At 38.4% G+C, this 12,536-nt stretch overlaps 1 protein-coding gene across 1 annotated transcript in view; it reads right to left on the reverse strand.

Annotated features, from left to right (window-relative positions):
- The window catches only part of MAOB (monoamine oxidase B), a 120,658-nt gene that overhangs the window by 64,717 nt on the left and 43,405 nt on the right, over nucleotides 1–12,536 (reverse strand). The window contains exon 3 of the mRNA XM_055393644.2: nucleotides 10,592–10,729. Within this exon, the coding sequence (XP_055249619.1) occupies nucleotides 10,592–10,729 (138 nt within the window). The remainder of the gene's footprint in view (nucleotides 1–10,591; nucleotides 10,730–12,536) is intronic.

The raw sequence follows: 12,536 nt of genomic DNA on the forward strand, positions 1-12,536 counted from the left end.
GAATGGTGCTTTGCACATATTTGAATCTCAAAAGATGTTGGCTATTACTCCATTCAATTTTGAACTGAGTTTCCAGGAACCACAAGGCACATGTGTATTTGATTCCATGTGAGAACGTAAACTATAGGTGATTGTGAATTGTATTTTTTTTTCTTGGTTTGTATGTGACTAGACACTGTCTGCAGCAGCTGCCCTTAACATTTGCCAACTTAAAAAAGAGGCAACAGTAAATGTCAGCAGTAAAAGGCTCCAGGTCACTCTGCAGCCCTTTTGTTCAAAGCTTTGCATGGAGCATGTGTGCTCAAAGATGAAATGAATAAACATCTTTCTCTTAACTATAGCCTTATCTTCTCTACAGCTCATTATTTGTGGGAATTTTCCTTAACTCTGTTTTAAGACAATAATAATTTATAACATTTTGGGTCAGTTCCGTGGTTTCTCCAGAGTCAGTCACAGTCAGGGACAGTTTAACAACTTCATTAAAATAATAATAAAGTAATGCCACCATAGGAAAAGTATTTATGCTCTCCACAAAGTTAGTCCCTTAAATTTACTTAGCAATGTCTTTCAAGGTTTTAAGAAGTGTCCAAAGTGCTCTCTACGGAAGCATCTCTGACTACCTCAATCCTGTTTAATTCCAACTTGCTCACTGTCTTATACATGAAAACCTCCGGGACATGGCCTCTTTCTGGGTACCTAGGAGAGTTTTTAAAAAGTGATTCTAAGCTGGTTCACTCTTGGGAAGCAACAGGCACATAAGGAATTTCACTCCTTGTTTATTTCCAAGTTCTTTGTGATGCCATACATTTGGAGTTGCCAGAATAAGCAAAATTACTCTATGCCACAATGTAGGATTTCTGTTGTAAGATCTAGATATGTTTTAGACAGACTTAAAAAAATTGAAGCTGGATTGCAAATATTTGGGAAAATATACAGAATCTCCTAACTTTCTAGGCCTCTGCTGTTCCCATACAGTAGCTACTAGAGCAGTTAGTATGGGGGTAGTCTAAATGGGCTTCCCCAGTGGCTCAGCTGGTAAAGAATCTGCCTGCAATGCAGGAGACCTGGGTTCGATCCCTGGGTTGGGAAGATCCCCTGGAGAAGAGAATGGCAACCCACTCCAGTATCCTTGCCTGGAGAATTCCATGGGCAGAGGGGCCTGGAAGGCTACCATCCATGGGGTTGCAGAGTCAGACACAATTGAACAGCCAACACATTGTTGGTCCAGTGGCTAACATGCTGCACTCCCAATGCAGGGGGTTCTGGATGTGATCCCTGGTCAGGGAAAAGATCCCGCATGCCACAAGTAAGACCCAGCATAGCCAAATAAATACAGATTTTTTTTAAATATGAGGGATAAATAAAGAAGGCTGGATTTTACGGTAAGAGAAGTTATATTTCTTTGTATAAGGCGCCTGTGAAAATATTTTCAGGGTGAGTTTACTGACTTGGTTTTCTTTTCAAAAGAATTCGTATCCTATCTGGTATTTCACCATTTAAATTTTTACTTGGTAGTAAGAATCCTCAGAGCCTATTAGAAAAGTTTGTTTTCAAAAGGAAAGGAAACAGGCTCTATCAAAACATTCTTAGTATCTTCAGTGTACCACAGTAGTCTTATTGGTGAAAATAATGTTAATCAGTGTCTTCTGTTCTCTTTTCTCTTTAAAATCTCAAAGCACTAAATAGGACAGGTACAAATATCCACCTTTTGCAAATGGAGAAATCAAGGTACAAAGCAGAAATAACATGGCCAAGGTCACGAAAAAAGTCAATGATGAAGTGTGTGTGTAGAATACACTGGGAAAATTCTGCAGCCCATTAATACCAGGATCAGAATCTTTGAGGGTCTGCATTCAAACAGCTGCTTTGGGATCTAGACTGTCTAAACTCAAAGGGTCAAAGCTCAGTAGCTAAGCCCGGCTGGAAGCAGTTTGGTTCTTGTTAATAGTTATGTCACCCAAGAGACTGCTGCCTGGGCATGTGAGAATAACAGAGATCTGCTGGAAACACTTGGCCTAACCTCTTCTCATAGACCATGAACTCTCAAAGTAGCATCTTTATGTAGAAAACAAATTATGGTTACTGAAGGGGAAAGGTATGGGGAGGCATAAATTAGGAGTTTGGAATTAGCAGATACACACTATATGCAAAATAGATAACCAACAAATTCCTATTGTATAGCACAGGGAATTATATTCAGTATCTTGTCATAAAATATAATGGCAAAGAATATGAAAAAGTAGAGTATTTGTCTAATTACATTTTAAAAATAAAAATGAAAGGAGCTCTTCATAAAAAGTTTGAGCAGTACTCAAAAAATACAATGAAGAAGGCCACAAATTACTTCAAATCATACTACTCCAGGTTAAAAAAAATAGCTATAACATGACATTCCAGACCTCTGTGTATGTATCTACAACATCAAAAGAAGGATGGATGGATGGTTGGTATGGATGGACAAGTGAACAAACAGATGACTGAGAGAAAGAGGAAGGAAACAGAAAAGTAAGAAATGAAGAGAAGAAGGAGCAAAGAAAGAAATACAAATATATGAGAATCAAATCAGATAATATTTGCTATTTTTAATGACATACATGAGTGCTTAGTCACTTCAGTCAGAAGAAACACAAACTGAAGGGAACTGAAGAAAGGGTTAAACTTCAAATGCATATTGCCTAAAACAAGAGAAAGAGCCCTGTAGCATAAAGTCAAAAGATCATAAAGATCATTAAGAGATTTGACTCTTTTTTTTTTTATTAGCTACAAGTATAGTTTTGGTATATACTGATTCCATGCTATGATGGAAAATTTCAAGTAACACTCATCTTTCTTATACTTCTTCCTTTCTCACCTTTCTCACATTCTGATTTTATAGATTCTATAATGTTTTACCATATAAAGGCTTTTAAAAAAAACAAACTATAGTACATTTTGTATTACAATCATAATTCTTCTAATTCTTTATGTTTAAATCTTTATTTAAAAGTATTTAATGTTCAGTGCCAATTTCATCCAAGCTGGTCCATTCCCAAGTTCTTTATTTGGAGCCACCATGTGATGATAACTCCAAGTGGAGCACTGCTAGGACAAAATTTTAAATTGTGTCCCATTAGCTTAGTGGACCCAGTGCAAGTTCCCAGAAAAGAAATGGCACACGGCTGAACGGTAGAGAAAGCAGCAACTTAGTTGCATCCAATTCTTCATGACTGCATAGACTGGGGCCCACCAGGCTCCTCTGTCCATGGCACACGTGGATTCTCCAGGCAAGAATACTGAAGTTGGTAGCCATTCCCTTCTGCAGGTGATATTCCCAACCCAGGGATCAAACTGGTGGCTTAGATGGTAAAGGATCTACCTATTAATGCAGGAGATCTAAGTTTGATTGGGAAAGCAGACCAAGTAACTTAACGACCTTGAAGCGGCCAAGAGAAACTGTGGGAGTCCTTAGTGATTTTTCACTTTGTAACACGTTTGCTTTCAGCAATGGAGTAATTCTGGGATTGAAGAGCCAGGAATGAATTTTTTTTGCCATCAGCCAGGACTTTTCTTGCCATCAATTCTCAAATTTTATGATCTATGGCTGCAGTCTTTTCTTGGTTTAATTGCGCCATGGAAATCTTTTTTTCCCTGCTTTATTTAATCACTGTGCCTTTTTTTGTTTCTTTTCATATTAAAAAAATTTTTTTGATTCCACAAATCCCACAATGACTTTACCTCAAATTGTCACAAACTCAATTATTTAGTCCTGTGCCTTGCATAATTGTAACCTATATTAGATCTGTATTACATGTTAGACCATTTGAATAGAGTGGAGAAGTTTAATTAATGCAACTGATTGGCAAAATAGCCACTATATTGCAGAATGTTCTTGGGACAGAATATTATATATCTATTTTAAATGGTATCTACAAAGAACTTCTAAGGACATTAGAAAATATCTCTGAATATTTATAAGTGAAAAAAGCAAACCTAAAAACTTTATGTGAAAATATGAAAATAAGAATCCAAGAATGTCAAATGTAAACAAAATATGTTCTCTGTGTGTGTGGGAGGTAGGGGGCAGGGTGCTTAATCTTAAAGTACAAATAACAGATTTCCTTCTATTTCCAATGGCTTCCCTCACAGCTCAGTTGGTAAAGAATCTGCCTGCAATGGGGAGACCCGGGTTCAATCCCTGGATTGGGAAGATCGCCTGGGGAAGGGAAAGGCTACCCACTCCAGTATTCTGGCCTAGAGAAGTCCATGCGGTTGCAAAGAGTTGGACATGACTGAGCGACTTTCACTTTCTACTTCCAAACTGCTTTTCACAAAATGTAATTAAGAAAGTGAGGAGGATTCAGGACTTGGGAAGAAGTCAGTGGAATAACTGGAGTCAATTGCAGATAATTTTAAAGAAGGGAGGATCTTCAACAGGGTTTTTCCAAGATGCTAGAGTGTAAGTTTGGCAGGAAAGAAGGAGGACAAAGCCAGGTGCTGGGGCTCAGATGGAAATGCAGAAAGTCTCCCATACAGAGGACAGCAAATTCTTTAATGTGTATTCTTGGCATCTCAGTTCATGCTCTGACTGCATCGCTTCCTGCCATATGCAGTTAATCTCTTTAGCCTTTACATTCTCATCTGTTAAAAGGGGATAAAACTTCTAGCTATTTGAGACTCACATTTGTGAGGTCCAAATAAGATATCATGGGGACTTCCTTGGTGATCCAGTGGTTAGGACTCTACTATAGGGGGTGTGGGTTCCGTCCCTGGTCAGGGAATTAAGATCCCATACACTAAGCAATCAAAAATAATAATAAAAGAGGTCATGCGTGAAAGCACTTGGAAGGTTCTAGATGTCCATACCAGAGAGATGTTCCCATTGTTATTATTTACTAGTTGAAGCAGAGACCAATAGAAAGGCATGGGCTCTGTGAGGGTGTGGCAAAGTAGGCTAACATATTTTAGGCCATCTTCTACTTCCTGCCAATCCCTACAGGCTGCTGAAGCTTTGACCTATTACATGATCACCCTTGTTAGTCACCATCCTTTGATGAGCTGAGCTTCTGCCAATGTATCTCCTTTGGACTACTTGGCTTCCCAGGTGGCACAGTGGTAAAGAATCAACCTGCCAATGCCCTAGACACAAGAGACTAGGGTTTGATCCCTGCCAGGGTCAGAAAGATCCCCTGGAAACCCACTCAAGTATTCTTGCCTAGAGAATTCCAGGGACAGAGGAGCCTGACGGGCTACAGTCCATGAGGTCTCAAAAAGTCAGACATGACTGAGGACTCACGTAGTCAAGTAGTTGAACTACCTGGCCATACTCCATGATGATATGGTACAGCTGCTGTAAACTTTTCCCACAAGATTTTAAGCCACAGGTTTGTTTCCTTTCATGAACTTCACCACGATAACTGAATTCTGTACATTCTCTACCCTCTACCTCCACTATAATTTAAAACTCTGTGTTACCCACAACTCTAACCATTGTTAAATTTATCCAGATGTGTGTGCATGTGTGTTTTTACATAGAGACTATGTTTACAGATTTTGGAGAAGGAAATGGCAACCCACTCCAGTATTCTTGCCTGGAAAATACCATGGACTGAAAAGCCTAGAAGGCTACAGTCCATGGGGTCACAAAGAGTAGGACACAACTGAGCGACTTCACTTTCTTTACTGATTTTATCATATTTTAAATTCTAAAAGGAAACCTTGAAGGTTTAGAATAAATTCTTCTCATATCCCCCAAATATTCCCCCACATTCAGCCACTGAAAGCATCATCCTCATCAATTATATGTCAAAAATCTGTCTTTCATAAACACAAATTAGCACTTTGGTTTCCAGAAGAATTTAACATAAGCTTCAGAATGATCACTAGACAAATAGGTTTTGCTTGCTGAAGAGGAAAAATTATTATTCTACATATTTAGGTGGGGGGGTATTCCCGTGATGATAAGACATATCTGTTTCCAACAATAAGAAATGAAGTGGAGTGGGGGTGGGTATGGAAGAGAAGGTTCAGGAAGCCCAGAACTTCCTGAACTTCAGAGCTCAGAACCAGTGAGCTCTGGGTGGCATGTGTGAAGTTCATGGGAAAATGGCAGCTGTTCCTGGGTGAAATACAATCTGTTCCTGAATTCTTCTGTCATTGTGAGAAAAGCAAGTACACCCTCGACTTTGAAACAGGCTTCTCTGGATTAATAATGTTGGAGGGAGAGACATGCAGAAGGGGATACTAAGAGTCTGAAGAAGACTGGATACTCCTGGTCTGTTGATTTCTGCAAGATGCTGAGGTCCTACATCTCAGGATGATTTTCATTCGCCAAATGCAATTCAAATTTGAATATTTTCTTTTTCAATGTCTCCTCTAATTCTATTGCTTATCCCCAACATGGAGAGACAGTGATCTCTTCCAAGAAGTCCACCCAACTGGTCTGATCACTAGAGATCTAGTTTCTATTCTACGCCTTTATGTCCTCTGGGGGTACCGTATTTTCTATTGGCTTTCAGTGTTCTCAGCAAATGGAAAAGTTCTGCCAAATGGTGCCTCTTACACAAAGTTGTTTAAGCAATAGCAGTTGTAGCAACAACATGTAGGCAAAGTATTTGAAAAATGGCTCCTCATCCCTTCAGGCATTGATATTGACCACATACAACACAAAAGGGACTTTGACAGTGATCTTGGCTTCTGCTCATTGGGAAGTAGACTAAGACCAGAGCATTTTTTTTTTCTTTCTCAGTTTATCGCAAGAGCTGAAGTTTGGAAACACACAACTATCAGTGTGAAGTTGGACTCTTAATTTAAATCGTGCTACATCTTTACATTCACCAGACTCCTAACAGTTCAGCCTTTGGGCCTAAAGCAGTTGCATGCATACTTTCACTTGACATTAGTTCTAAATTTCAGACTTATAAACTTCTGAGACAGAGAAACTTTAAATGTCAATAGCCTACATTGTACAAAGCTCCTTCAAAGTATGAGCCTGAAAGAACAAAAAACAAACAACAATACAATAACCACACATGTGAGCATGCAAACACACACACACACACACACACACACACACACTAGATAAAAGAGGAAGAGGCACAAGGCAAAGTGCAGCAACATTCCTTAAGAGGTTTATATTTCTTGTATTTTTCTCTTTAATTATGAATTAGTCCCTAAAAGGGGACATTTTTCATAAGTCACTTCCAAGGCATGTAAACAACTGCCTTCTAAACCATCCTAGCAGAAATTAACATGACTATCTGTGAAATAGATTATAAACTTGAGTAGATGTTTCACAATAATTGTTAAGCATGAAGGACTGCATCACTGATTTGAGAAGTGTGGAAAACACTTTCTAAATTATATAGATTTGAGCTTAAGCGATCATTTTCCCACTGATAATTAAATCCCCATATAGCTGGGTACCATATCTTCGATTCACGAACAAGGGTTTGGAAAGTCACTTTTTAGCAACGTAAGACAGATCTACTGTAGCACTAAAAATGAGTACCACTCAGTAGACAGAAACACTTCTGGAGATCAGAGGCAGAAAGCAAAACGCCCTGTATATCACAACACACCAGGAGCTGATGTATGCTTGTTATGGGACTAGCATGGGCACAACCCAACTGTCAACAGACCACTTCTTCTAGTACTATCAGAGAACTGGTGATACTGGGGGTCCTCGTTTCTCGGAAAAGACTTCCTTTGGATAGCTAGCCTACCATGGGCTGCTATAGCCCCTCACCCCTCTTTGTGAGTAGCTCCATCCATTTCACCAGTTTCAATTCCAACCACCACCTTCAAATTCTGTAGCTTAATGTTATTAAGATTGCATGTAAAACTCTGTTTTACGTTAACAATCATGTAAGAAATTGAAAAAAACAGAGTCCTTGAGCAGGCTGATTTGAATAGCAAGATCTGACAATATGAGAAGTAACACATTTGATACTCTTGACATTCTCAGGCTTTGGGTTGAGAAATACAATGCAGGTCCACTGAAGAAACAAGGCACAAATATACTAGATATTTGCATGAATCATTGTTTGCATTTGGGAACAGTAGTTGTTGAAATAGGTAATGTCCAAATGGCCAAAGTACTTCCCACCATTACAGAGGAAACAAATTTCTGAACTACATTCTTTGTCGTGTAGTAGGAGATCAGATGTCACAGTTCTGGCCAATAATTCCAGAAATGGATGGAAGCATCTCAAATGCTTTTTAAAGATTCAAAAGAAGAAAAATGACATATTGAGCAAAGACATGGAAGTGATGATGGTGGAGAACAAATTTTTAGTTTAGGGAGGACTTTTTAGCTCTAAAATATTTATTATTATTTATTATCAAGTAACACTTCACTGGATACAACCAGTTTTCAGTGGACTGAAAACTGAAATCTTTGTTTCATAAATTCATTAGTGCTTTAATTGTCTCAGGATGAGAATTAAAGAGTAAGTATATCAAACATATACACATATGCATATGTATACAATATTTTTAAGTGCACTGACATTTCTTATTTCCTCCAGCAGAGGTCAGAAAATAGCAATACAGCAACATGAAAATCTATGTACCAAAAGAATATCTTAGAGTGATTTTCTCTAGATAAGATTACTGAAGGGATTTTTAAATTGTTTTCTCTACCCAAGTTTTCTTCTTATATTTCCTGCTTTCCTTTTGTAATAATTAGAAAACAATAACATTCATTTGAATTTCATGAAGACCAATGTTGGCATATGTATTTATTTTGTATCAAATCAGAGATAGTGCTTAATTATTTTCTTAGCTGCATGTGGATTGTATGAAATAGCAAAAGAAAGAAGCATATTTGGTCATCACTCTGAAAAATTCAAGTATAACATCCTTGCCACAGTTGATGACTGTGAGCAATCTCTTTCAAACAAGGAACTTAGTGTTGGCGGAAAGATTTTCAGAAAAACAAAGCTTCCTGAACACAGCCCCTGACTGCCAAGAAATCCTGCCCGCACAAAGACAGAAAAATGAATTTAACTTCTAGTCATCATCTCCTTTGTCCAGAGAAATCTAAAAGAGATCGTAGTGTTCTGGGAATTCAGTCTCTGCAAGTCTTAAATGTTAGGACATGAAGACAGAAGAAATCAGTCAAGATGATCTACATATAAAAGCCAGGAACATAATGAACGATGTTTACAAAGAGTTGCTGATGAATGTTCAATAAATCACACTATCACCATGCTTCATTTTCATTTCTAATTGATGTGTCTCTTTTCCCACAGGACACATATGGAAGCAAGGTGAAAAGGCTCATAAAACAAAACCTGAAGGTCAAAAAAACATTTCTTATAAATGTTACCCACATTATACCAAATCAGATAGATTTTTATTTTCTGTTTCATTAAACAATTCACAACATATAGTCTATTATTTGTCCTTCTTAATATTATCACCCACAAATAATATACAAGTCGACACTATTATGTGATTCAAAACTAACTGTTGCTAGTTTCTTCTGTCTCCTAAGGGTATAATTTTTTCCAGTGAGGAACTTGTCTCTATATTGCTCAATTTCATTTAAGGAGGTAAGTGAGGAAGAGAGAGGAAAGATTGAAATTAAAAATCTCTGCCAGTCCTTCTGTGGGACTTCAGAGTAGGGTCCAGGACAGGTGACTGTTTGTCAGAGAACATCAGTGATATTTTGGACCAAGACAGACATGCTGGAAAAACAAGCATCAGGGAGTTGTGAGAAGAGTCTCAAGGGAGAAACATGGTGGGAGACTGGAATCCACAGAAAAATGTGGCCAGTGAGAAATCACCAAGGGCACCCTGTTTGAAGAGCTTCCTAGAATTACAATGTCCAATATTCAGTTCTAAGTTGTTTGTTTCTGTGATTGAACCCCTCACTCTCACTGTTCAAAACTTCAGTCCAGTCTATTGTACACAAATGCTCGGGGTAGTCCAAAGAAAGTCAAGACAAAGAGGTGAATTCGAACCCAAGTTGACATAGAGCAAAGGAAAGAAGAGAGTCAAAGGCTACGAATGTGAATGAGCATATGTGTCATGGAAGCAAGAACCGTGGACCACAAATCATCGTGAGAATGTGAGACCCAGTAAACTCACAGAAATTTGAGGGAGATCAATGGAGCTTTCCCATAGAAGATGAAATTTGGGACTTGACCTATTTTTATGTAAATCTCCAAAAGAGAGTGAGTTTAGCCTATATATAGGACATAATGACCAAATTTCAAAATAATTACATTAGACATATTGCAAATGCTCTATCACATGATGTCTAAGATAGCATTTGTAAAACTCTACACAAGTTTTTGTATCACATGAAAGAGCCCTAATTATTTTAATAGAGGTATTTAATAAATCACAAATGTTTTTTCTCTATTGGTTTTGTTCAACTTGTTACCAAAAGGTTAATACCACTTCATCAATAACCTTCCCAAATAGGTTTAGAATTAGCTTTTGATAACAGTAAAAAAAATTCTTAGAATGGTTGAAATATACTTATACATATGCATCATTCAAGGATGAAGGAGATTGCCTGCGGGGAGGATCTGGAATTTGTACTAATATATGGAAATACCGATAGAAAAATCTCCAAATCCTTCAAAGGTTGTTCCAGGCTTACCTTTGTATGGTGAATCAGACGCTCTGCTTCATTCACTTTGTAGGTCTCCAATCCTAGCTCCTTGGATAATCTTAAGATACGATTCTGAGTTGGGCCAACATAAGATCCTCCAAGGTCCACATATTTAACTTTTTGGTTCTGTTTTCCCATAGAAAGAAATAAAAATAAATATTTGTGAAAATGTTATTCTTAAGATAAAAAAGACATCCCTAAAAAACGCAGATTGGCATTTCACAGGTTCTAGACACACCTTGAGGAGGATCTATGGAAACTTGGACTCTCTTCTTACTCCACCTCATTCATGCACTAAATGGTTATTGAATCATTCCTAATTTTAAAGCAAAATTGATTGGACTTGAAATAAGCAAGAGATTTCTGAACCCCATCATTCTCACTATGTACCACAACGTGCTCTGGGTTTTACTGGCTTAGATTTGTAAACTATGAATTATTGATCAATTTCTCTTTACTTAGCATTTCTGGCTAATTTTGAGGCACCTAATGCTAGAGGAAAAGCAAGAAAGGAAAGGACCACTTTTTTATTGAAGTATAGTTGATTTACAATGTTTCAGGTGTGTAGCAAAAAGATTCAGTTTTATGTTTGTGTATATATATATATATCGGAGAAGGCAATGGCAAGCCACTCCAGTACTATTGCCTAGAAAATCCCATGGATGGAGGAGCCTGGTGGGCTACATTCCGTGGGGTCGCTGGGGGTCGGACACGACTGAGCGACTTCACTTTCACTTTCACACATTGGAGAAGTAAATGGCAACCCACTCCAGTGTTCTTGCCTGGAGAATCCCAGGGACGGGGGAGCCTGGTGGGCTTCCGTCTATGGGGTCACTCAGAGTCGGACACGACTGAAGTGACTTAGCATATATATATATATATATATATATTCTTTTTCAGATTCTTTTCCATTATAAGTTACTAGAAATTTTTTATATACTTCCCTGTGCTGTACAGTAGATCCCTGTTGTTTGTCTATTTTATATATAGCAGTATGTATCTGTTAATCCCAAACTCCTAATTTTAATCCCAAACTCCCTTCCCCTCTATGCACTTTGGTAACCATAAATTTGTTTTCTATGTGAGTCAGTTTCTATTTTGTAAGTTCATCTGTATCATTTTTAAAGCATCTACATATAAATGATATCATATGATAATTGTCTGTCTTTATGTGACTTTCATCACCTAGTATGATAAGCTCTAAATCCATCCAGGAACGGAGAAGGCAATGGCAAGCCACTCCAGTACTCTTGCCTGGAAAATCCCATGGATGGAGGAGCCTGGTAGGCTGCAGTCCGTGGGGTCGCTAAGGGTCAGACATGACTGAGCGACTTCACTTTCACTTTTCACTTTCACACATTGGAGAAGGAAATGGCAACCCACTCCAGTGTTCTTGCCTGGAGAATCCCAGGGAAGGGGGAGCCTGGTGGGCTTCCATCTATGGGGTCACACAGAGTCGGACACAACTGAAGTGACTTAGCAGTAGCAGCAGCAGCCATCCAGGAAATGACCATTTCTTTTGTGGTTTGTTAATCCAGACACTTGAAAGATAGCATTAGAGTCCTAATTTAAACCTTTGAAATTGCTCTTATGTTCAGTAGAAAGGTTGTCATATGGTTTTGAATTAGCTTCATTTGCAATGACTAAGGACCAACCTTTGAAAAAGAGTGACTAGAAAAACTCCCTATGTTTGAACACGTCCATACATAACTGGATTCCTAATAGTCAGGGACACCAGAGCAGGTCCCCCTTTTCTGTTTTTTGTTTGTTTATTGTATGGTGGTATGGTTTAGTGGCTAAGTTGCATCCAACTCCTGAGATCCCATGGACTGTAGCCCACCAGGCTCCTCTGTCCATGGGATTCTCCAGGCAAGAATACTGGAGTGGGTTGCCATTTCCTTCTCCACGGGACCTTCCCAACTCAGGGATGGAA

The sequence above is a fragment of the Moschus berezovskii genome, chromosome X, assembly GCF_049115385.1.
Source record: "Moschus berezovskii isolate FMDL1 chromosome X, NW_MosBer_1.0, whole genome shotgun sequence".
In the NCBI taxonomy this organism is placed as follows: Eukaryota; Metazoa; Chordata; class Mammalia; order Artiodactyla; family Moschidae; genus Moschus; species Moschus berezovskii.